The following is a 26,902-nucleotide window of genomic DNA, read 5'->3' on the forward strand; positions in this document are numbered from 1 at the left end:
CTACTTGGTGTGGTGGTGGTCTTACTGGCTGATTTTGAAAAATATTATGGTACAGCCCACAAACTCAAAAATTATGAGTTTTCAAACTTCCTTACTGAAACCACTAGAAGACTATGATCATCCTCTCTGTCATGAAATTTTAGACTGAAGAAATTTTCTGCATTGGGGTGGAGGCAAGCTCAATAGTATAGGGCTTGGGCTGGGGATGTGGCTCAAGCGGTAGCGCGCTCGCCTGGCATGTGTGCGGCCCGGGTTCAATCCTCAGTACCACATACAAACAAAGATGTTGTGTGTGCCGAAAACTAAAAAATAAATAAATATTAAAATTTAAAAAAAAATAGTATAGGGCTTATCTGGTGTGCGCAAAGTCCTGGGTTCAATCATCTGCACCAAAATAAAGCAGATGATTTAACTCAGGGCATGCATTTAACTGAGGGCTATGAGCAAAGGTGTGTAGTGAATTATGTAATGCTTAGATTTCAGTTGACTGATAAGGTTTCTTTCATACCTTGAGGGAAAATTAGGGTTAGGAATCCCAGCTGTGTTCTGTAAGGAGCATAATCTGCCAATCAGAATGTGGATTTCATCAATGAGCCTTTGTTTAACTCTACTTATTAAGATTTGACACCTGTAGTTATATACTTTTAAAGTTTAAAATTTTAGGAGTTTATGTTAATTTCATCAGTATTGAGCATTTTCAAAATTCTTCATCTTGTTATTTCATGAATTGGATTTTTGTCATCCTGCTCTTTCCCTATATTTTGCTGATTGCTCTCCTTGAGCGTTTTTGCTTCTCCCAGTTTATATGCCAAACAGTTTCTCTTTTCTAAGTGCTTTCTTAGTCATTTGATTGTTCTGACTCTTGCTAGCACTGACATGTTAACATCCATGACCAAGTGTATATATAGCTCCTTGTATAAAGGTGATATATAAACTAGTACTCAAAAGGTAACACCTGAACTTCAAATTGAAGCAACCTGATCATCATACCAAATCAGATTCTACCAATTTAGAATATCAAGATGGAGCTAGGCACAGTGGTGCACACCTATAATCCCAGTAGCTCAGGAGGATTGTGAGTTCAAAGCCAGCCTCAGTAACTTAGTAAGGTCTTAAGCAACTCAGCGAGGCTAAGTAAAATATATAAATGGGCTGGGAGGCCTCAGATTAATGCCCCTGGGTTCAATCCATGGGACTCCCAATAATTTAAAAAATTAGGGTAAAAATAGATAAATAAATTTGTTCCTGAACTGAAAACTAGCTCCCTATCATTGTTCAACATTTGTAAATTCACTTTCTTGGGTACTAGGTATTGCAGAGAATGTGTGATATACTTTCTACTGCAGTCACTAGTAAAATAGGTCTTAAAGTAACCCAGTTACTTTTGTCCTTCCCTCTATATACACTGGAAAATAATGTCACAGAGGAAAATGATGCTTTTTTTTTTTTTTTTTTTTTTTAAGTTAGGGTAATAAAAGATTACTTTTTTTTTTTTTTTTTTTTAGTGAAACATGGCAAAAGTGATGCATTCCATTTGTTGTGGTTATCTAGTCCTGAGAGTGCCCATTATTGTACATAGTTGAAATATACAAGGACATTACTTTGGCCATGTAAAAGTCTTAATATAAGCAGCATTATCAAAGGATTGCTACCTCACTAGAGAACTTGCTTATGAGCAATAAATAGCTTGCCAGGGAATTTTTAGTTGATTGAAGTCCTCTTCATTATTGCAGAACTTCAGAATTTAATTATTTTTACTTACCCACAAACACAAGTGGGCTTTTTGTCCATCTATTGAAAAACTATGGGTTAGAGCAAAATAACTGTTAAATTGTGTGGGTTCATATTTCTGTTTCTACTAAATGTACAACTTACTGTCACATCTGGGGAAAGCTGTTAGTACATTAAGTTTCATGTTTTGGTCAAATTAACTTGTCCACATTCCTAGTCGAGTTTTGCCTGTTACAGCTTCCACATTTGTCTAGTATACTAAACTCTAGAGGAACTATACAGATTTCCTAATTGGTTTGCAGGTTAGACAGCCCTATCTACTTGATGAAATGGATCACTTTGTAATGTTTTCCTATAAGGCTGTTCAACTTAGGGATAATTTTGAGGCAAATTTTACTTCGAGATTCTTTTATATGTCATTGATTATTAATCCCTTATTGTACCCGCACCATTACTAACACAGACCTCCTAATTTCCCCCCAGAAAGCTATGAAATCAGAATACTAGAATGCTGAGGTGAAAAGGTTCAATCCCAGCCATCAGTTAGCTAGAAAGAAGTCCTGAGACTTTATATATTTAAGATATAAAGGAGGGGCTGGGGCTGTGTAGCTCAGAGGCAAAGCACTTGCCTCGCACGTGGGAGGCACTGGGTTCAATTGTCAGCACCACATAAAAATAAAATAAAGATATTGTGTCCATATACAACTAAGAAATAGGAAACAGACCAAGATCATGTTTTATTGAGGAAAAAGAAAAAAGTGGTTTTAGGATATAAACTCAAAATGATTTTCTGAAATATTTACACAACGTGTACTGTGTGAAACGTTTATTTCACATAATGAGAAACTAATGAACTCAACAATTGCTTGAAGAGGTCATGAGGTCTGTGGCAGTCCCTTCCTGCAAGGGACAATGTGGCATCCAATAATGTAGTGGCATAACAAGGCTCACCTGAGACCCAATGCCAATCTTCCTAGTCATGTTCAAAAAGGGTACAGGAAATGGCTTTTCAAAATTACTTGATAGAAGTTCACATTTTATGCTCATAGGCCTCACACAGTCTTAGTTTAAATTCTTGCTGCATTTGAAAGGTTAAGCAGGCACTGCACCTTTACAAAAGTATTGTCACCTCCATCCTTTCTGATAGGGGAACCTCTATATTAATTACCCCATTACCACATTATATCAGTCATCCTTCACAGCCAGAAAATTCACTTTATTCAGTGCTTGGATGATTTGAGTACAGATGCCTCCTTTTCTGTAAGTAAATGCTTTGCATTTTTTTTTTTCTTAACACAGAGATTCACCAAGGACAGTAGAAAATTGAGTCGAAAAAGTCTTGTTCTTTAATTTTCTTAAATAATCCTCATGTATCTTTCCACATTGTGGAAAAAAAGAAATACGCAGTCTGGATATAATGCTAAGATTGCAGAATACTGGCACACATCTGTATTTTATATGTATTATAGTCTGACACTAACAGATGACAAGCTTATACTGCAAGAAGTTTACAGATGAAACTTTACATTTGAAAGTTTTAGATGTGCCAGAATTCCAAACTGCTCCAAAAAGAGTACATAGGACTAGGTCTGAAAGTAACTCCATCCCAGTTCTGTTTGGTCACAGCAGCTGCACTCTGTATGCACCTATCAGCAGCTTAACCTAGGGAAAGGAAAAATGTATGCATTAGTATAGTCTAGACATAACAATGGCAGTACCAATGCCTAAAACAGGGGTTACAACTGCTAGACAGAGATGTTCTCAGATTTAACCTTCATCCCATTCCTGCCACATTGTCTTACAAATTTTTCAAGTCAGACCCCCATGCATCCAGTACTCTTAACCATAAGGAGTACTCCTCTCCATGACAGGCACACTGAAATTTCCAGAGACTAAGATAATTTTTTTCTAAATGATCACCAAATATCATGGGACAGCAACCTGAGTAGTAATGCTAAACATGAAACGAGGACTCTTACCTTGGCAGAGGGTGCTTCTGTCAACCTTATAAAGAGCTTATTGGGGCCTGCAACAGGGCTGAAGGAGTAAACAAAATGACTATCCTAGAGTAGAAGGAGACAAGGAAACAAAGTTAGCATTTTTTCAGACAAACCTCAACATCTACAAACAGATTATAACTTTAGTACTAGGGATTCTCACAATGGTTAGATAAGCACTCTACTGCTCAGCTACACCCCCAACCCTTATGTATTTCAATTTTGAAACAGGGTCTCACTAAGTAGCCCAGACTGGCCTCGAATTTGTAATCCTCATCCCTCAGCTTCTCCATTCCAATGGAGAATCGTGTATAAATCAGTGTCCTACAATTTCTTTTCCTTTGATTTAAAAAGATACAAATCATAGAAACAATATCCAGAAAAAATGTCTCATTCAGCCCAAGGAAACAATTTTTGAAGTGGCAAAAGAAGTATATAAAGATTCTTCAAGATCTTTTATGATGTCCAAAAATTTATAGCCACTGAAAGATAATGACTAAAATGAGCATAAATACAACCAGTATATACAATGGTTGTATTTAGGAATTTGAGGCATTAAAGTTTCCTAAATTTTAAGTAAATATTTTTTTGGAATTATGATGGTAAGAGATCTGATACTTTATGGTATTCTTATGTCCTAAGAATACTTTATGGTATTCTTATGTCCTAAGAATTTACATTCAGAATAATGTTGGTTCTAAGACAATATGGAAACATTGACAAAAATTTAGGATGAGTATGTGAATTTGCTCATTCCCAACAAGTGGTATATAGATATAAATTTAAGTAATATGAGCTTTTAGTTAGAAGAACTTTCAGTATTGGACTACAGAAATTCTTACCAGAAAAACAGGAAGTTGAAATTTATCATTTAAAACTACAGCTTGTACACTGCATGGTCCACAGAGCCGAGCAATAACTTCTTTACCCAAAAAGTTTGCATGAAAAATAAAGAGGAGGATGCCAGAGCCTGAGGGAGGGAAGGATAAGGGAGTTATTAACTTCCAGACCCTGAGGCAAGGCACCCCTGCAAGATGGGAGTCTCAATGAGACTCCACCCAAAATTTATGGAAGACCCTCACTCTCTAGCTTCATAATGCGACTTTCCCTTGCCTAAAGCACAGAGGATAAAAGGCCTGCAAAGAATGTACGGGCAGTCTTTACTTTTAGCACCACTATCAAGTAGCAAACAGGATGTGAGGTTGTTTTTGTAACTTTGGGGCAGGGAGCACAGACAGCCCTCACTAGGGCCTGCAGTGAATTACTGGCAGAAGAATCACAACTCTTGCTTTAAGGACAGATTTCTGTTTCTGCCAAACAAAATGACTACATAAGTGTCTTAGAGGAGTGTTGTTCATTAATTCTACTGAGGTAAGAGTTGTTTCAATAAAAAAAAATCATATTAACTGTAGCTCTTAAGAAGCCATGGTTGGTCTATCTAAATAAACTCATCTATAATGTAGATGAATTTAAATATCTAAAACTTTTAATGTGCTTACAAATCACAAGACTGACAGAAGGGCCAGTCTGGGCCTGTGAGCCTACTGCTTGTCTTTAGACCACATTCAAGGATCAGGGTTTGGAAAAATCTATCAGGGTATTAATTTAAGGATGACAGGGCATCTTTGTAGGATTTCAGATGAATAATAAGAATTTCATAGGATTCAGACATTGTAAACTTGCAGCAATTAACAAAACAAAAATAAACTTGGTAGGCCCATCAGTCTAGTCATGTCAGTTCCATCAAATAGCCCATCCCAATAATGTCTGGGTGAATAGTCAAAACTACAAAGTATGACTTCAATGCTGAGTTCACTGAACACTAACATTATAATTGGCTATCTTTAATTGGTGTAACTGGACTTAATTTTCTTTAATACATTTTTCACTGATGAATACACACTTTTTAAATAGAGGTTGGAGACTTAACAAAAAGCCAGAGCCCTGCTTCTTATCTATAGCCAGAGACAGCGTTATCTGTACCTTCTGTATGCAGCCTCTTTGTCCTAAAGAAGGGTCATGGTCTTCCTAAACAGGAGCTTTTAAGCAGTGGCTAGAAAGCAGGGCTGTAGTTTACATTTCTGTTTACTAAAATTTATGGGGAAAGACTTTTCTTTTTAAAGGGGCAAAAATTATTAGTAGTAACAATTCTAGCTTAGAATATTTAAACTATTTTTAGTAATGCTCTAAAAACAGTTATAATTATTAAGACTCAACTCCCATACATTTTAAACAGGGTTAACAGTATTCTGAGGACCCTTCAACATTGCCTGGGATTGTGGCTCAGTGGGGTCTCTTTTCTGCCACAGCAGCTCTGCTGCTAATTTTATTTTACATAATTATTATACATAATGGCACTTCCTTCAGGTTTTGTTCAAAGAAAGAGTTGTGAAAATCAGTTGATAATTGTGACACTTCAAACTGAAAGAAGCATGAGGATAAAGTATAGGTTTACCTTCTGGTATGTTTTGTGGAGGTTTATAATTGAAATCTGTTGAGAAATCTGGCCCCTCACAGAGTCGATGGCATGCTATTGGGAATACAGGTTCCAGTAGAGCAAGACGAGCTTCAAAGTAATCCTTGATTGTCTCTTCTGCCACTCTTGAAAGCCTAGTAAGAGGACAGGACTAGAGCTGTTAATGTAGATGAGTTTAAATATTGCATTATACTGCATAAACAAGAATGTTAATGAACTTTAAAAAAATGTTTAGTGGAACGTTAGCTAGTCTAATTTGATAATTACACATGGTATACATGTATCAAATTATTACAAAGGTATCCCATAATTTGTACAATTAAAATTTCAGAAAATATATATTAACATAGAAAAGAACAAGACAATTTATAATTTAGAACAACAATCTGCCTGCCCAGATTGAACGTTTTATTCCTCATCTTGCTCCTCTGCTCTTTTCCTCTTGCACTGGGTACTGACATAATGTACTGTGAATCCGTCTCACTGGAATTTAAGTTCCAAGATGGGAATTGTTTTCCCTACTGCTGCCTCTATATTCCTGGTACAAAGAAAGACTGTGCTTAAATAAATACTTGCCTAATGACAAATGAAAAATCAAAATTGAGAGCCCCTCAATCCTGGAAAACAGGAACACTGGCCAGTGGCTGGATCCTTGCAGCTATCCCATGTGGACAGAAGAGATGAACTGGCTTTCTGAGATTCCCAGCAGCTATATAAGGCACACTGTGGAGCAGGCAGTTGGAGATGCCAGCACAGGGCCTTTTTGGCTTTTGGTTTCTTGTCTAAGATGTATTTTCTGTTCAGAACACAGATGCTATGTCTGGAATTACAGCAGCACTCTTGCAGAGACCAAGAACCTAGTGATTTCTTAATATAGTGAGATTAGGTGGTGAGAAGAATGGCTCATCCTCCTGGGGCTGCCTACCCTAAGATACTTCTTGTATAGAAAATAAGCACTTTACTTTCTGCAGTTATTAGCTTCTATTTCTAGAATTTCTAGCAAGTCTTACCAAAAGAATTTTTGTTTTTTGTTGTTTTTGCAGTGCCTGGGATGGAACCCAGGGTACTTGCACATGCTTGGCAGGAGCTCAATGCACGCCGAGCACACCTTGGAGGGGTTACACACCCCCGACACCCCCGGCCCACCAAGAAAATTCTTAAGTGATTAAAAAAAAATTGCATTATAAAGTATGAACTTTGAATAAAATAAAATTTAGAATTCAGGAGCTGGGGTTATGGCTCAGCAGTAGAGGGCTCGCCTCGCATGTGCAAGGCCCTGGGTTCGATCCTCAGCACCACATAAAAATAAATAACAGTTACTATGTACAACTACAAAAAATAAATATTAATGATAGTGTGGGAGGCTGTGGAAATAGCAGGGCAGCAATAAACCTAAAATTGCTTTAAAAAATAATTTTGAGAAAATGTCAGCCAAATTAAGTTCATACTTAAGATTTTAAGGCAATACTCTCGGATATGCCAATGTTATGTTCAAATTTTCTAAGACTTTCATAATTCATCTACTAATAAAAGAAACCCATTGGGACACATACTTAACCTTTTTCTAAGCAGTTGTCTCACATTTCAATTATGAAGTGTCCAAATAGATACATAATACTATGAGACTTAACCATGGTACCATCACTTCATACTTACGTCTCTAAATGGCTCTTCAGCAAATCATACACAAGCACATTGTTACACTGCTTTGCAAAATGCAGCGCACTATTTTGGTGCTTTGACAAAATATTGCAGTCAGCTCCACATTCAATTACAAGCCGTACAATGTCTGAATTTCCTCTTTTACAGGCCTATGTCAGGAAAAGAGTAATAATTTACCCACTTGTAAACTGTAACTACAAATTAGTGTCAGTCTCTCTTTCACACATGTTTAGGAGTTCTTTGGGAAAAGGGCAGGGCATGATGGAGAAGGGGCAAGACAATAGGGGGCCAGGTCTCAGCAAGTGTTAGCAACTGTGCGGCATACTACATGTACCACTAGACCTCCCTGACACACTCACCAGGGTGTACTTGTCTGCCAACACTTTGCCCAGGCTCTCCAGACTCCCACCTGCCATCCTCCTTTCACTCCCCTGGTCTTTCCCACACTTTGGCTTTTCTTATATTTCTGTCTCTTATTTTCAACCTGTGGCTAGGCTACAGTTACTGTCACTAAGAATGATGACTCACACATATGAATTTCTACCCACACCTGTCTCCTAGGCTGTGGGTTCCTCATCCTAAGTGAAATGCCTGCCGAACAGCTGAATGCCCTGCTTGCCTCTGTGCTGCTTACACTCCCAACTTAAAACAAGGCCTCACCTGTTACCATAATCTGTGAATCCTATAAAGTTGTAGAACTAATCTACTTTTACCCCGTCACTATTTAGGTATAGACCGCCATTTTTTCACTTAATTTTAGAAGCCTGCCTAAAAACTGCCAGTCTTTTCACCAATCCATTCTCCCTCATCACTAAGGACTATTAAAACATCCAATTGATCCTTTAATCTGATGATCTCTTTCTCCATCTACCTTTCAGTAGCTCCAAAGTCCCCTCAAGATTCATTCCCAGTTCCTCCTCAAGCTGTACTAAGTGCTGGTGTCCACTCCTCCTCTCCCCTCCCTGCTATGGAGGTGTCAGTGCCTGCTGTTCAGATGCACTCAGTGGTTTGTCAAGGAGATGATTCTTTGAGGTACCATCTCTGGTTTACATGTATGGCAATAACATACATAAAGGAAGAGTAAAGACTCAAAAGCTCAGGCTGTTGAACAAAATGACATTTTCATGAACCAAAAATGAAAAAGAAAAAACAAAAACCCTACATAGTTTAGACCCCAACTGTGGTCAAAGATCAGAAAGGGCTAGTAGCCTGTGTCCTTAGAGCAGCAGGCTCAGAACAAAACTCAGTGCCAGGCCTGCTGCAGAGCCAGGAGTCACACTGTGATCTGGTCATACTTGACAAGTTTAGAACCAGGTGTCAGATCCCTCCTTGGATCACAACTTACATAAAGTTGCATCCTTGGATCACAACTTACATAAAGTTGCATCTCCCAGTTAGGAGATGGGAAGACAAGAGCCATCTACAGTTTGGTGTCTGGACCTGTTATGTCCTAACACCATGCTAGGTCATGAATATGGAACTGTCAGAGAGGAATGAACCATACTGGGTTGGGCCCTGAGAGGCAAATCAAACCTGCTACATAGAGAGCAATACTGGGGGCCTCCAACCACCTGCCACTCAAAATACATCTGCAAACTGCAATTCCAAAGGAAATAGATTTATCAATACAAAATAATACCAAACCGACAGCACATCATGCTTTCCTAGTCCCATGTCTCTGAACATTGATCTAACATGATTACTGCCATCTTGTTTGTAGTTGCCATTATGTCACTATGTGACTCCAGCACACATCTCAAACCCTACTAAATAAAGTTGGCAGGCTAGGGGTATATCTTAGTGATAGAGCACTTGCCTAGCATGTGTGAGGCCTGGGGTTCCATTCCTAGCAGAGTTTTTTTTTTTTTTTTAAAGCCAAGTATATGGTCTTATGCCATTAAACATGTTAATAGTTTTTGAGAAAGGCAAAAACTTGGCTTATCATATACACCCCTTCTTCTTGTCTTAGAGTATGGGGAATCCACCTGTCTGCTACTCAAGACATGCTTCTGCCAGAAAGTCCCCAATAAATTACCCTTTATGCCATTCAGGACCTGTATGACTCTTCAGCTCCTTTCACTTTTGGCAGAGAATTCTCATACAATGGGACTGTAGTTTTTCTAAAACAATTGCAGTCCTCCTATTTTTCTGTTTCCACTGATGCACTCCTGTTATTTTATATCCTTTCAGAACACAGCTTTATGCTTATCACATCTACCCTAAGATTCACCCTGGGTCCACAAGGCCAAGCTTGGGAGCACTTTCCTATGTTTGCTCCAATCACATTACTAACCACACCACACCCTGCTGCTCTGCTGGGCCACTTCTACTCATCTGTAAGCTGCTAGAGTCCAGGAACTATTCTGTACCCATGTTCTCCCCATCCCCAGCACAGGGTCTGACAGTGGTAGGCACCAACATGAATACTTGCAGAGACTGAGGAACTTACTTTCATGAGTGCTGTCTCACCATTGCTCTGCTGGACATTTACAAAAGCTCCAGCTTCCAAAAGAATAGCCACTGTGGTTAAAAAGTTCTATTAAAAAAAAAAAAAAAAGGTTTAATTTCCAAAATTCTTTACACAGTTTTTAGAAATTATGAAATATTAAGTCATCAGGAAAACCACTGGGCAGATTTCATCCCAAGTGTTGGGTGGCTACTACTTTGCAGTGTTTCTTCACTGCAAAGGTCCACAGCAGCATAGTGTTGAATGTTGAGGGTGGCGCCTGCTTGGGCACCTGCTCATAATCATGTGCTTCTATGCCAGCAAGTGCTATCTGACGTTTAGTCATTGGTTTCTATATAAGAACCTCTGCAGGGGCTGGTGTTGTGGCTCAGCGGTAGAGCGCTCACCTCGCACGTGCGAGACCCTGGGTTAGATCCTCAGTACCACATAAAAATAAATAAGTGAAATAAACGTATTGTGTCCAACTACAACTAAAAAATAAATATTTTTTTAAAAAAAGAACCTCTGCATATAAATCCTTTAAAAAGTTAATACATGGGAACATTTTAATTAATAGCCAAGAGCAGAACTTAATTTCAGTTTGAAAAATAATGTTGAAATCAGTACTGGTACTTTAGAGGCCAAGTTTAATATAAATTACTTCCAGCTAGATAAATCACATTTTGAAAATTTAATTACTAAGTACTAGTGATGATAACAAAATCCATTCATAATATATCACAGGTCAACTGAAATATCAAAGTATAAGGTTATGTTATCATATGACCATTATATTTCACTGCAGAAACAGACTAAATTCCTGATACAGTGAAGTTACAAACCTTCTCAGCGGCATGGATGAGGGCTGTGGTTCCATTCTTCTGTCGTCCATTCACTTTTGCACCTTTGGTGATAAGAAGTCTTAAGAGGTCATCCTGCCCGCCTGCTGCAGCAAGCATCACCAGTGTCATCCCACTGGAATCCTTTGTTGGTTTATTAACAAAAAAGCTTATTAGTCTTTAATCAAAAAATTTCTGGTACCAAGTCTCTTCACCGAAGATGTTTCAATGCGAAATCACTAAAGGTACTGATTTAAAGCATCTATTTTTCACCACAATATGCTAAAAAATAATTAGAAACCATAACCTTTAGAACTATTTTTACACATGACTGTTGGCATAATTTTTAAAACTTTACAACATCCGTGTATTAAATTCTAAAAACACATCAACAACAGTTTGCATGATGTAAAAATGAATGTTGAATTATTTGGGGGCAGATGGATCAAATTCTCTACCTAGAAAATCCAAAGCAAGTAACTTAAGTATATAAATGAAGAGTCAAATGTACAAAGTTACTGTATTCATAGATGGAAGACTCAAGATACAAATAAAAAACAGTTCTCTGCCAAATTAATCTACATATTTTATGCAGTTTTAATCAAAATTCTAACATTTTTTCCCGAAGTATTATCCCAAAGGATTAAACCTTAAAAATATACAAAAAAAGCAAAAACAAAACAGAAGATATCATCTTTTCAATGTGAGAGTAGACACTCAAAAGCACTGACAGATGTGACTATCCTAAAGTAAGAATTCTTTAAGCAATATAAGACTTCAAACAAAAAAAACTAAGAAGAAAGGGCTGATACGCTTCTACATAAAAAACACATATACACTAGTGTGAAAAAACCCCCAACAACAAAGAAAAGATGGGCAACTGCTATAAATGGGCCACCACCAAAAGGACACACACAATGGCCACATGAAAACAGTACTTTTTCATTTTTCACAGAGGCAGAGGGTAAGCCAGAGCGAAGCCCAGACAGAGCAAAACCAAAAGAAATCGTCATTTTGAGAGGTTGGATTTATAAGTTCTGTATGTTTATACAGCTCTATACAATATATGAATTTTACAAAATGAATATGCATTACTTTTGTTATTAAGAAAAAAACTGGGTGAGGTCGTTGTAAGCACTAGTAGAGGTGTGAGTTGAGACAGGGTTTGGGGCGCGTTTGGTGGAAAACTCATTGGGGGCCAGATTTGTTTGTGTTCTTTCTCTGGACTCAAGCAGCAGTGAAAAACATGAGTCCCTTAAGATCAAAACAAAAGCACAGAAGAAGCGGGTCAGATGCCAGAGAAAATAGAAATCACCTGGAATAAAAAGATGCTGAGAACTGCTGGCTTATGCACCACTAATGAGACACGACACCCCAAAAGGGAGCGCTATGCCAAGATCAAGATTTCTCTGAAAGTCTGTGACTCTGCAGACCACCTCCGTGATACTTTGATCCATGAAATATGCCATGCAGCTTCCTGGCTGCTTGATGGTGTCCGAGATTCTCATGGTGATGCATGGAAGTATTATGAGAGAAAATCCAATGCGGTGCACCCCGAGCTGCCCAGGGTCACTCGTTGCCATAACTATACAATTAACTACAAGATTAATTATGAATGTACTCAGTGCAAAACCAGGGTTGGCCACTACACCAAATCGTTGAACACAGAACGCTTTATCTGTTTCAGATGCAGAGGGCCTCTGGTCATGCTGCCATTAACTCGTAAAGATGGAACCCCCATTGAGCCCCATGTGAGACCATTTGCCAAATACGTGTAGGAGAATTACCGAGTGGTGTTTCAAGGGACAGCTGGGATCAGCCATGGGGATGTGATGAGAAAGCTCAGCAAGGATTATGTTGCCAGTAAACAAAAGAAGAATCCTTAGAGTATGTTTATATGAGCTGAATCCTTTACTGATGAAAAGTTTTAGAAAAAAGTCTCTATTATTGTGAAGTTATGAATATTAGAGTTTAAATACATGTTTTAAGATTCTTGTTATTCATGATTATTGTTCTTAACTAAGGGCTCTATTGCTAGTCATTTTGTCCAGGACCATACCCTGAAACACTCCGGATCCACCTTGGGTCTTATTTTGAAAGCAAGTTTTAAAATGTAGAAGAAAATAGAGAAGAAAAATGAGTTTTTAAGAGTGGCAGATTGAGAGAATGAAAAGGATACTGGGAAGAGAACAGTTTTAAAAGCAGCAGTTTACACAGGACTGTTGTCAGATATAACCTGCTAAACCCACCTAGACAGAAAAGACAAACATGTTGTGTGAATTCAATTGCTGATGACACCGAGTGAAGCTGTCAAGCTATATAATTATTCAACAAATAAAATGTTTTTGCACCTCAAAAAAAAAAAAAAAACTAATATCAAATTTTTGTTTGTTTTTTGGCACGAAGGATTGTACTCAGGGGAACTTTCCACTGAGCTACATCCCCAGCCCTTATTAAACTTACAGACAAGGTGTCAACTAAATTGCTGAGGCTGGCTTCAAACTTACAATCCTCCTGCCTCACCTTCCAAGTCAATAGAATTACAGACATGTACCACTCAAATATCAAAAGAGCTATTTTCCATGTTCCTTGAGATTTTTCAAAGACATATTACCTCTTGGTCCAGGTTGTATTCTTCATTTGAGTTAAGTGCAACCTTTACAGTAATATAATCCCCATTTTTCACAGCATCCCTCAACAAGTCTAAAATGAAAGGAAAGGTGAATTAGATTTTTATTTATATATATATATATATATATATATATATATATATATATATATATATATATATATATATTTGTGAAAGGGAACTGAATAATTCCAAAACCACTCACTACTTGGAATTGTATCTGTTGTGACAAAAGTCTCATCTTCTCCATCGAGGTGCTTTTGAAAATCTTCTAATTTCATCCATTCCAGCTGCAGGTCCATGCCCAAACTCAAAATCTGTTGCCTACCATCTGGAATATACAAGGGCCTTCCTTATTAACATACACTTTTCTGAAGTATTATAAAAACCCACAATGTTTTGTGGTGTTTTAACCAAAACTTTATGTATACTTTTAACATAGGTTAATAAATAATTCCATCTTTAACTGATAAAATTCCTGACTCTCTTGAGGAATTTTATAATAAAAACTATCTACATTTAGGTATTCCAAAGATATAAAGATAAATGGGTAACTTGTAATTGTAAAATGGTGAAATATGAAATTTTTAAAACATTTATTTATGCTGTTCATCTACAACTACCAAAAAAAAAAAAAAAAAAGATGAGAGAAGTTTAGAATAGCTCTGAGATTTGTCAAGCACATCAGAAAATGATAGGCCTGGTTTTCACACAGATCAGAGTCCCCGCCCCTCGCCACTCCAGTCACAGAGGAAGCCAACATCACAGCACCAGGCAACCATGTGAACAGGACAGAGGAAGATTCATACTAATTGAGATAATACCATCAATTCACAGGACTACTGTAAGAGAGAACAAATATAGACTAGAACCATTGAAAAGACTTTAGCTACAGTTCAGATTCTGTTCTCTAATGAAGCAAAGTGATTTTAAAAATCTATGTTTATTCATACTATGTTCTGTATTGTTACTTCTGGACATGATAGGTTTATCTTTCTCTAATTTTAATAAAAATTAGATGTATAACAAAGAATGCATGTTGTGAAGCAAAACAATCAAAGTATGCATCTGTGACCAGTCTTTCAGAGAACCTGTACCTTCACCCCTAACTGCCCCTCCACAGTGTTATTTCCATCCAGAATCTAGTTTAGACTGATTTGGTCAGGCCCTTTCTTAAAACAATTTTGCCACAAACAATATATACCCCTAAAAAAAAAAGTTTTTGTTTCTGAGCTTTACAAAATTATAGTTCTTCAAATATTCTGGATACCAATGCTTTGTCTTTTCATTTTTTAAATAGTAGCTATAGTGAATAGATTTTATAGTCAATTTTATCACTCTTCTTTTATAAATTTTTTGTCTTAAACATTTCTCTACACCAAGGGTCACAAAGTTATTGCCCTTCTTAATCATCTAAATACCTAACATCTAAATATTATCTGTCAAGGCTTCATTCCATCAGGATTTCATGTTCATCCATGGGGTTTTGTCTGCATGAATAACCAATTATTCTGACAAAAATAACAGAGCTTTTTCATTCTTGCATGGTAACCCTTCCACATAAGACCAGTAAAGCCCTTGAATATAAACCCATAAAATAAAAATTATTTCATATTAATAATTATGACTATTCAGTCTATTTTTTCTTAGGTCAGTTTTGTTAAACTACAATTTTCCAGGAATTTTCCCATGTTATTCAGCTTTCAAATCTATCCTAAGAAACTGCACATAGAATCCCTTCATCTTTTTTTTTTAATATTTATTTTTTAGCTTTAGGTGGATACAATATCTTTATTTTATTTTAATGTGGTGCTGAGGATCGAACCCAGTGCCTCACACATGCCAGGTGAGAGCGCTACTACTTGAGCCATATCCCCAGCCCAAAATCCCTTTATCTTTTAATCTGTACATAATCTGTAACTTTTTTTCACTTGAAACATTATGATTTCATTCCTTTCTTTTCCCCTTTTCAACAATATCAGAGGCTTGTCTTTTCAAGGAACCAATTTTTAAATTTACTGATGTTCCCCACTGTTTTTTTGTTTTGTTTTGGTTTTGTTTGGGTAATTCTAAGAACTAAACCAAAAGGCACTTTACTACTGAGGTAAAAAACATTCCAAGCCCATTTTTATTTTTTATTTTGAGATAGTGTCTCACTAAGTTACCCAGGCTGGCCTTAAACTTGTGATCCTCCTGCCTTGGGCTCTCAAGTAACTGGGTTTATGGGAGTGCTCTCAGACAGCTTGCATCTGCTCTTTATTGCTTGGTGTCCTAACAATAGTGCTATCTCTAGCATTTGCACTCTTGAGCAACCATCTTCCTCCACCTTGCCTACTGGTCCTGGAAATTAACCCAATTTCCTACAAGCTCAGCAATACATCCAGAAATATGTTTTACATAGTATCTAAGATCTAGTTGTTTTGCACTAAAAGAGGATCTCCCAGAATATCTTGTCATGCATTCAAATTATTATTGTCAGCTGAAATCCCAGCTACTCAAGAGGCTGAGGGGCAGGATGATCCAATAATTTGAGGCCCATCTGGTAGCTTAGTGAGGCCCTGTCTCAAATAAAAAACAGGACTGGGTATAGCTCAGAGGTAGAGAACCCCTGAGTTAAATCCGTAGCACAACAAAAAATAATAAAATAAAAAATTCTCAATCTACTTATCAAGACTTACAAATGACAACCTCTTACTTATCAGATTAAACTTCCTTATGCACATGGTAGGCAAGTGCTCTACTCCTGAGCTACATTCCCAGCCCCTTTTACTTTTTATTTTGAGAAAAGCCAGACTTGAGGTTGCAATCCTCCTGTCTCAGGTTGAGCAGCTGGTATTAATATGTGTTTACTACCACATCAGGCCACTATAATTTTATTTGGTGTTATTTACTACAAAGTTAAAAGTTAAAAATAAATGTGTATGTGACAATTTTCAAAAAGAAATCTAACGGTGCACAACTGGGCTAGAAAATCAGAAAACTTTATAATTTCTAAATGCACTAAACGTATGAGCAGAAACTTAGAAAATATGTTACCTCATTTAAAAGTCAAAGAATGACTTGATCTTCAATATACAAAAGACTTATCCAGTGATGCAAATAAAATCTTGTTATTTTCTGATATGAGATCAGAATTATAGTCAGAAAAGAGTAAATAATACAGTACATTACCCAGAAATTCTACAAAACAATGCCAAACAAATTCACCTGAATTCTCATCCATGTGGCACATACTGTCCAAAATCTCCTGATCACCTTCTGCAGCAATGTATGCCCAAGTGTCAGTTTCATCTCTGGTATTCCTCCTCTCTTTAAATGAATACTTGTTTTCCTTGGTTTTATGATCTTCTGTGGTTTTACAATCAAGTGGTATTTCTTCTCTTTTCCGATTATTCTCAGGAACATCATTTTTCTCTTCTGTAGTTTTTTTAAATAAATCGAATGCATTTCTGATTTCTTTAAATGCTAGTTCAAAAATTAAAACTGATGTTAAGTATGAGTCGTAAATTTCTTTTGCAATCAAAAGAAAATCTGGGTTTAGTATTAAAGAATAAGTATTTTTTCCCCAACCTTGGGATTTTTAAATTTTTAAAATATTTTTTTATTTGTTCTTATTAGTTATAAAGTATTTTCTTAATTTTTACTAATATTTCTCTTGGTTATAAAGCAAGATCAGATTTACTATCAAAGTCACAAAGTGATTTCAACTGGTTTTTCTATTAGCAGCTTGTTATCAAAAGGATGTCCGGGGTGAATAGCTGTCCAGGTATTCTGAACTATTCCCCTAAAGTTGTGACAAAGGTCTAGTCATCTTGAGCAGCTGGTATTATATATGTTTACCACCACATCAGGCCAATATAATTTTATTTGGTGTTAAAGTTAAATGTTAAAAATAAATGTGTATGTGACAACTTTCCTACTGCCAGAGAAATCAGCCTAATAAAAATGTATCCTGGGGCTGGGGCTTAGTGGTAGAGTGCTCACCTCTTACGTGTGAGACCCTGGGTTCGATCCTCAGCACCACATAAAAATAAATAAGCCAAATAAAGGTATTAAAAATGTTTTTTTTTTTTTTTAATGCATCCTGTAATTAGGACAGAAATGGTTTCTGGTGGTGAATGGAAGAAATAGCAGGCTGCCAGAGTCCTGAATCTGTACTCAATAAAATGACTGGATACTACTAGCTTTGAATTCTCACTTTTAAGTGAGAAGAAAAGCTGGAGGTATAGTTCAGTGATACAACATGTGCTCAGCATGTATGAGATAAGAAAATTGGCAAAGTACTTAACAATTGGAAAGGACTCTATTATAAACTCAGGGTACACAGTAGACAGGTTTTACTAACAGGGATACTGAAAATTGGACCCATCAGTAAATACCATTATAAATGGGATGAACATTAGTTTCATTTGAGGTTATAAGTTCACAGCAAAAAAATGTGCCTGAAATTGATATACAAGTTATAAGGAGGGGAGCTGGAGCTATAGCTCAGTGGTAGAGCACTTGCCTAGCAATCACAAGGCCCTGGGTTTAGTCTCTAGCAATCAAGCACATGCAGACAGAAACACACATGCACACACACACATAAATACACACAAAGAAAAATGTTAACAAAGTAGAACTAATTATAAAATATTTTTAAATCTCTAATTATTCTTTCAAGAGATAGTAAACTTAAGATATAGTCACTTTATGTGTGATCCTCCAAAATAGCTATGCACCTGTCTGGCTTTAATTACCTGCTACCACTGCCAAACTCCAGCCTAGGCTTAGAACAAAATCTACTTTTAGGACTAGAGATATAACTCAGTGGTAGAGTGCTTAATAGGCATGCAAAAGACCTGGGATTCATCTCTAGCACCATAAATAAAAAGAGAAAAAAAAAATCTACTTTTAACATTACTTCAGTTAACATTTAACTTTTAACATTACTCCAGAGAAAAGATTATAATTACTATTTAGAATCACTTTTTTTTTTTTTTTTTTTTTTATCCTGGGATTGAACCCAGGGGAACCACATCCCCAGCCCTTTTTATTTTTTACTCTGAGACAGGATCTCACTAAGTTGCTTAGGGCCTTGCTAAGTTGCTGAGGCTGGCTTTGAAACTGCAATCCTCCTGCCTCAGCCTCCTCAGATGCTGGGATTACAGGTGTACAACAGTATTTCTAAGTGAACATATTTTCTAAGTACTTTTGGTATATAAATTGTTTATTTGGTGGGGTTTATTTAAATACAGCAATGGTGATTTTTTAAAACTAAAGTACTTGGTTCCAATAGTAACTTATGTTATGGATTCTTAATTATTACATATTGTCTTTTGCATGTGGTAATGAGAAAAGAATCTAGGGGCAATCTGCCACTGAGCTACATTCCTATACCTTTTATTAAAAATTTTTGAGTCTTGCAAGTTGCCAAAGCTAGTCTCAAACTTATGATCCTCCTGCCTCAGCTTCCCAAGACACTGGGACTACAGATATGCAACAATGCACCCTGCTCTATTATTAAGTATCTTGAATTGATCAAAATGTGTATTCAATATATTTATATATATAAATGAGAGTTTGATACAATTAACATAGTAAACAAAAAAGTTTGCTTCATTTAGCATCCACTAAAAGACACCTTTACTTTCCTGCCACAATGAATTTCCTGTCTCTGTGTAATTCTAACATTCTACCATCATACTTCTGAAAGGTAGGAAGAACATAGCGAACAGAAAGAAAATAATACAGACACATAAAACTGTTATACATGTTAAGCCTCCCTCACCAAAAATCTGAAATCTAAAGTGTTCCAAATTCTGAAACTTTCTAAGCACCACCAATGCCAAAAGAGAAAAATTCCACAGGTGACCTCATGTCATAGTCAAATACAAGTACAGGGGCTGGAGTCGTAGCTCAGCATTAGAGCACTTCCCTTGTATGTATGAGGTTTGGTTCCCAGCACCACATATAAGTAAGCAAATAAAATAAAGGTCTGTCAACAACTAAAAAAAATATTCCAACAAACAAAAAAACACACAGGTACACTAAAAATACTGTATAAAATTGCCCTCAAATTATATGTACACACACACACATAAATGATTATATGAAATATAAATGAATTGTGTTTAGACTTGGGTCCCATCCACAAGATAGTTCATTATACATATAGGCAAATATCCCAAAATCAGGGGGAAAAATTCTAAATCTGAAATACTTTTGGTCTCAAACATTCCAGATAAGCACATTTCACCTGTGTAATAAATTTAGGTAACTGGTTAAATAAAAGTAGTAGAAGGCTCTAAGTGAATATTCACTATTCCCCAGTGAATAAAATTTTCCGATTTATAACACTGCAGGCTAAAAAAAGAGATTATCTTTACAGGAAATTAAATTCTTTGTATAAAAAGATGGCGACAAAATTGGCAAAATGTTTTTATTTACACTTACTCTTCAATCCCTTTGGCTCTTTTCGACCTTTTTCTTCCTTGTCTAAATCATGTCTTTTCTGGTACTTTTCTTTAGGTTCAATTTTTTTGGTCTCTTTCTCCTGAAAAAATATTTAAAACTCAAAACAAGAATGGATAAAGAGCTGATAGTGTAGATTTGAAGACTGAAAAATGTAGATAGGTACATGGTGCTATTATCTACCTATATGTTAATAGGGTACATGATCACTGATCATTTAATCTTTTTTACACTGCTTCCTCAATCAATATTATCCTTCAACTATTTGATAACTTACACAATATCAAATTCAAAAAACCTAATGCCAGCTTCCCAACTCTTCTTTGGGAATTTTATTGTTAAAAAATAAAATGCTGGGGGCTGGATGGTGGCTCAGTGGCAGAGCACTTGCCTTGCACATATGAGGCACTGGGTTCCATCCTCAGCACCACTAAAAATAAATAAATAAAATAAAGGTATTGTGTCAATCTACAACTAAAAAAAAATGTTAAAAAATAAAATAAAATGTTGGGCTGGGGTTATAGCTCAGTGGTAGAGCACTTGCCTAGCATGTGTGAGGCACTGGGTTCGATCCTCAGCACTGCATACATGTCTATTGACAACTAAAAATATTTAAAAAATAAAATGTTATAAAAAATAAAATTCCAAGAATATTTCACCTAGTCTCATCAAACATGACTATTTTTATTTCTCCATACTCTCCCTTCATCCTTATATATAATTCATTTTTCACATGTATGTATGGTTTCTTTTCCATATTTTCTAAAGTTTTCCCTTTTTATTACATTGACCTCAATATTTCAATGGATACCACACTTCTCAAATTGATACAGTTTCTTAAACATTTTCCCCATATCTAGACAGTATTTTATTGTTTTTTCACTGCTGAGGATAATACAGCCATAAATATCTTTGGGTAGAGAGCATTTCCCCACTTTAAAATGATTGCCTTAAGATAAATTCCTAAAACTGGGAATAATGGACATAAAGAAAGTAGTCGTTATCATAGCCCTTGATAAATACTACATATGGATACTTTAATAACTTGGAAAATATTTTCATTTGTATGAAAGATCCTACAAAAAATTTTATTATAACAATGGGACAAATGATAATAAATAATTTTGTATGAATTAAAACTTATAATGTTAATGTACCCTGTATTTAAGTTTTATATTCTTAAGACAATAGAGCAAAATACCAAGTAGGATGGAAAAAGCTAATAAATTAAGTTCATGAAGCTACAGTCTGAGTATACAACAATTCCCTAATGACAGAAATACTTCATAGTTCTACCATTTTCTTTTCATTATTTGTGAAACCTCCCGATCACTTGACACGCCTTGGTCTGCTTTGGGTATTTATGTACTCTAAGATTATCCCTACTACCCTTACCTCCTCAGTTGAGTCAGGGGACCTGAGGACTCTCTCTTCCCCACCAGTCCTGGAATCCTTCTGTGTTTGAGCAGATGAAGGTGGGCTCAGTTTATCTAATTCTGTGTTACTTCTACCCTTGTCTTGATTCCTTTGTTTTTTAGGTATAGTTTTTTTCTCTGAGAAGATGATGTTCTTGTTTTCTAGCCTTTTGCTCTCTTTTGGTTCTTCAGTCTTCCTCAACTTCTTTTTTTTCCTCTTGGCTTTGACATCAGCATCCTCATCAGCACTTACAGTTTCATCCAACTGTTTCTCCAAACTACCCTCTTGAAGTGCCTCCTGGCATGTTTTATCTTTTATACTTTTAATTTTTTGTTTCTCTTCTCTGTTGTCATTAAGTAACTCTTCACTGTCATCCTCCTGAAAAGGAGAATCATTAAGCACACTTGATTCAGACTCTAGCTGAGATTCAATACATTTCTCTTTTTTTGTTTTTCTGTTTTCTTTGGGATCTTCTCTCATTTTAGTCTTTAAATCTCTTATTTCAGCCTTTTTAACTTTCTTTAATTCCTTAGCTTCTTTGATTTCATCCTTTTTGGGCTTCTTAGAGTCCTTTAATTCTTCTTTGGCTTCCAAAATTCTTTTCTTTGTCCTTAAATCAAATACAAAATTTTCAGAGGAGCTCTCTAGCTCTGGCCTGGTTTTATCTTTTAGTTTCCCAGTCTTTGTTTTTTTCTTTTTTAAATCATCCGGGCTTTTCTCTTCTTTGTGCCTTATTTTTTTCTTTTTCTTCCTTGGGGAAGTATCTTCTTTTGTCTCACTTTGCTGATCACTATCAGAGTTTGCTTCAAATATGTCGTTATTTAAAGATAGTCTCTATAAAATACAAAAAAGGATAGAACACTAACATAATTTTAAAGATTTTGAAAAACTAATAATAATTTTAAATGTTTAAAAAAGTGGTACTGCCGGGAGCAGTGGTGCACACCTGTAATCCTAGCAGCTTGGGAGGGTAAGACAGGAGGATCAGGAGTTCAAAGACAGCCTCAGCAACAAGGTACTAAGCACCCTGTCTCTAAATAAAATACAAAATAGGGATAGGGATGTGGCTCAGTAGTCGAGTGCCCCTGAGTTCAATCCCCAGTACCTTAAAAAAAAAAAAAAAATGATACTAATAAAATCTGGGAGAAATTTTTTAAAGCATATTCAACTTCTTAACATTACCTACACTGAAGCTGTATAAAATATTACCTATTGGGGAAATACTGGGAAATAATATTGCCCAAATTATATTATATTGTGTGCATGTATGAATATATAACAACAAATCCCACCATTATGTACAACCATAATGCACCAATTTAAAAAAGATACTACTTATATCTCATTTAGCAAATAGGTCCTGATAGTAATAATAAGCATCAACTAAAAAAAATGGTAAAATACAAGCTAGATGTGGAGTTATATGCCCATAATCCCATCTATTAGGAGGCTGAGGCAGGAGGATCTTAAGTTTGAAGCCAGGATGGACAATTTAGTGAGATTTCAGTTCAAAACAGAAGTTTAAAAAGAGCTGGAGATATAGTTCAAAGCGAGAGTGTTTGCTTGGCACATGTAAGACCCTGAGAGGGATGGGATAGATGAACAGAGAAATAGAAAATGTCAAATCCCTTGAGGCCCCATGTATATGACTTTAACTTCAAACTTCCCCAACACATAAGAAAGTAATTTTCACATTGTTATAAGCAGTTATAATCCAAAGACAAAAATTTTTAAATACTTTGAAATACAGGATGTTCTTAAATTTGCTGTTACGTTTCACAGTTTTATATGGACCAAGCAAGCTGTACAGAAATCTTACTTCCCTGATTAATTGTTAAATAATGTTAAATATTTCCTATTAAATTATATTTTCCAATTCCAAAAATTTAAAAAGTAATTAAGAATAAGGTATTTGTATAGACACAAAATGTTGTGAAAACTATTTTAAGTTCCCATTTCCCAAAACTGTCTTATCTTAAATAACTGGAGAATGGAAAGTAGGGGAAAAAAAGACAGGTAAACTTAAAATGTTTCACGTACAGTGCCTAAGAAATGGATGCCACCAAGGTTAAAAAGATAGAGGGAACAAGGTGGTACTGGCTTAAATTTTTAAATCTCCCTGAATCACTCCATAAAAAACAAAGCAACTGGGCTGGGGTTGTGGTCTAGTGATAGAGCACTTGCCTAGCATTTATGAGGCACTGGGTTTGATTCTCAGCACTGCATATAAATAAATGAATAAAATAAAGGTCCATCAACAATTTTTAAAAAATTAAAAAAAAAAAAAAAAAAACAAGGCAACTACAATTGCAAAACAAAATCCCACAGACACCATTTATAACAAAATTAGGTGGTTGGGGTCAGAATTGTAGTTCAGTGGTATAGCATATACTGTGTTGGATAGACACACACACATACACACACACTCACAAATCAAGTGGCAAATTATCTCCAGAATATAAATAGGTAGGGACAAACTATTAAGAGCTTTAAGATCTACACAGTTATACATACCTATATAGGAGTAAGGGAAAACAGCAAACACTAGGAGATTGTGGTGTGAGAAATAACAGATTCTTTGAGAAGAACACCTCACCCAGGTGAATTATGCATAAGTGAATTATGCACTATGAACTCCCCAAAATAACCAGAGTCGCAGAAAAGGGAGGTGGGATTGGGGGTGTAGCTCAGTGGTAACGCACTTGCCTTGCACACATGAAGCCCTGGGCTCAATCCCCAGCTATGTTTTTTTTTTTTTTTTTAAGAAAAAAAAGTAACCAGAGCAAGCTCACTCCCGTCACTTGCACAAAGCCATAATGAGGAGAAACTGCTATGACTGAATTCCAGATAAAGCTGCACAGAAACAAAGAAAAGATCCAGAAATCAGCTGGGCACGGTAGTGCATGCGTATAATCCAAGCAACATGAGAGGCTAAGGCAGAAGAATTTCAAGTTCAAAGCCAGCCTCAGCAACTTAGTGAGGACTGTCTCAAAACATAAAAAGGGATTGGGATGCGGCTCAGTGGTTAAGTGCCCCTGGGTTCAATCCATGGTACCAAAAAAAAAAAAAAGGAAAATTCAGAAGTCAGTGGTGGTTGGGTAGGGTGAAACAGAATCTTAAAAAACCCTTATAAAGTAATGCCATATTTTTGAACCCTTCAATACATAATAAAGGCAGCTGCTCAGGAGCCGTGGAACTAAAAAGAACCTGTTTTCTTCTGCCTTCTAAAACTTAAGGAAAAGTCATTTCATATAAAAATAAATAGTACTAAATGATTTGGATAGAATATTTTGTTAAATTGTTAAGAAAAAAGAAGACTAAGGAACTCAGTCACAAGTCAGGCATGGTGGTGGTGTGATCCTTGTAATTCCAGCTACTTGAGAGGCTGAGTCCAGAGGTTCATTTGAGTCCAAGAATTTGAGCCAGCCTGCGTAACATGAGACTCTTAAAAAAAAAAGAAAAGAAAGTTTTGGGGCTGGGGCTTAGCTCAGTGGTAGAGCACTTGCCTTGCACATGAGAGGTACTGCGTTTGATCGTCAGCACCACATAAAAATAAATAAATAAAGATATTGTACCAACTAAAACTAAAAAAATATTTAAAAAAAAGAAAAGAAAGTTATAGAACTGGAGTTCAAAAACAACAAAATCCTAAAAACAACAAAAACATGCCAGAAGGCTTGGGATATATATAGCTCAGTGGTAGAACACTTTCTTAGCAAGTATGAGGCCCCAGGTTCAATTCCCAGTACTATAAAAAAGAAGAATAAAAAAAAAAAAAAAAATGCCAGAAAGACATGCCTCTAAAACATTCAAACAAACAAACAAACAAAAAACTCTGAAGCATCAGTCAAGAAGTCATTTGTAAGAGGAAGAAATCTGGATCAGATGTTGGAGAGCAATAGGTAGTACATATTTGTGGCACGCATGAACACAGATGAAGAGATGTTGAATGATGCAATTTTTCTTTTACTGACTCAATTTCTACATTTACAATGAAAGAATAACAAAGTTTGTAAATGGCCAAATGATTCTGCTAAAGAGGGAAAAGCCCAGTGACCAGATGTATTTCTTGCCACATGCCCATTCACTTATAAGACCTCAATGATTAGGCCCAAGTGTCATACAGTAAATAATTGAATACTTTGGAAATGAAAGAGTTCACAGGCTGATAAAGAAAACAGATATTTCAGTCACATAAATTAAAAACTCAGAATGTTATTAATGCCTGGAAGTTTCAATTATTTTATAAAATAAAGATAGCTTTGGAAAAGAAACTTTCAAATAAAGAAGTATTTTCCTAAAATTAGGATATTCTTATCCTTTTTAAGCTCAAGAATGAGCTTCAAACACACTTGTCTATCAATAATTTAAAAATAAGAGGAGGTTGGGTGTGGTGGCTCCCACCTACAATCCCAGGAACTCAGGGCAGAGACAGGAGAATTCCAAGTTTGAGGCCAACCTGGGCAACTTAATGAGATCCTGTCACAAAATAAAAAAAATTTTTAAAAAGGGTGGTGGGATATAGTTCAGTGGTAAAGCACCCCAAATCCTCCTCAGTACTAAAAAAAAGAAAGAAAGGAACCACAAGTTGGCTTTAACCAGAGGTTCAAAAAGTAATTAATAAATGAAAATTTAAACACCACCATATGTAAAGGGAGCATAAAGTTAATATTCCATATGACAAGACTACTTGGGAATTATTATTATTTTTTTTACATTAAAAAAAATTTTAGTGGTAGTTGGACACAAACCTTTATTTAGTTTTATATGGTGCTCAGATCAACTAGTGTCTCACACATGCTAGACTAGCGCTCTACCACTGAGCGTTTCTTGAGAGTTTTAAAAGATTTCTTACAAAGACAGGGAAGAAATATATTATAGAAAGATTTTGAACAAAAGGCCTAAATTTTGAGTTTTATATATAAACCAACTGCTTAATAAAGCAGACATGTGGGTACATGTATATGCTTTAACAGAAAAAAATAGGGAAGGGGGGCTAGGGATGTGGCTCAAGCAGTAGCGCGCTTGCCTGGCATGCGTGCGGCCCGGGTTCAATCCTCAGCACCACATACAAACAAAGATGTTGTGTCCGCCGAAAACTAAAAAAAAAATAAATATTAAAATTCTCTCTCTCTCTCTCTCTCTCTCTCTCTCTCTCTTTTGGTCTCTCAAAAAAAAAAATAGGGAAGGTAGCAGTAGTATCTATTCTAGAAAAATGAAATACAACATAAGGAAAAATTTTGGGGGAAATAA

At 36.1% G+C, this 26,902-nt stretch overlaps 1 protein-coding gene across 3 annotated transcripts in view; it reads right to left on the minus strand.

Annotated features, from left to right (window-relative positions):
• Positions 1 to 2,926: 2,926 nt before the first annotated feature.
• The window catches only part of Mphosph8 (M-phase phosphoprotein 8), a 42,657-nt gene continuing 18,681 nt past the window's right edge, over positions 2,927 to 26,902 (minus strand). Inside the window, exons 3-14 of one of the 3 annotated variants that reach the window (XM_027941554.2) lie at positions 21,629 to 22,483; positions 20,216 to 20,315; positions 16,988 to 17,197; positions 13,986 to 14,111; positions 13,766 to 13,854; positions 11,155 to 11,295; positions 10,316 to 10,402; positions 7,861 to 8,015; positions 6,184 to 6,338; positions 4,571 to 4,698; positions 3,711 to 3,794; positions 2,927 to 3,393 (exon numbers count right to left, since the gene is read on the minus strand). In XM_027941554.2, coding sequence (XP_027797355.2) covers positions 3,352 to 3,393; positions 3,711 to 3,794; positions 4,571 to 4,698; positions 6,184 to 6,338; positions 7,861 to 8,015; positions 10,316 to 10,402; positions 11,155 to 11,295; positions 13,766 to 13,854; positions 13,986 to 14,111; positions 16,988 to 17,197; positions 20,216 to 20,315; positions 21,629 to 22,483 — 2,172 coding nt within the window. In that variant the 3' untranslated portion in view covers positions 2,927 to 3,351. Of the gene's footprint in view, positions 3,394 to 3,710; positions 3,795 to 4,570; positions 4,699 to 6,183; positions 6,339 to 7,860; positions 8,016 to 10,315; positions 10,403 to 11,154; positions 11,296 to 13,765; positions 13,855 to 13,985; positions 14,112 to 16,987; positions 17,246 to 20,215; positions 20,316 to 21,628; positions 22,484 to 26,902 lie in introns of all 3 variants that reach the window. The other 2 variants (XM_027941552.2, XM_071611366.1) reach the window with 2 other exon arrangements.

This window comes from Marmota flaviventris, chromosome 4, assembly GCF_047511675.1.
Source record: "Marmota flaviventris isolate mMarFla1 chromosome 4, mMarFla1.hap1, whole genome shotgun sequence".
Lineage (NCBI taxonomy): Eukaryota > Metazoa > Chordata > Mammalia > Rodentia > Sciuridae > Marmota > Marmota flaviventris.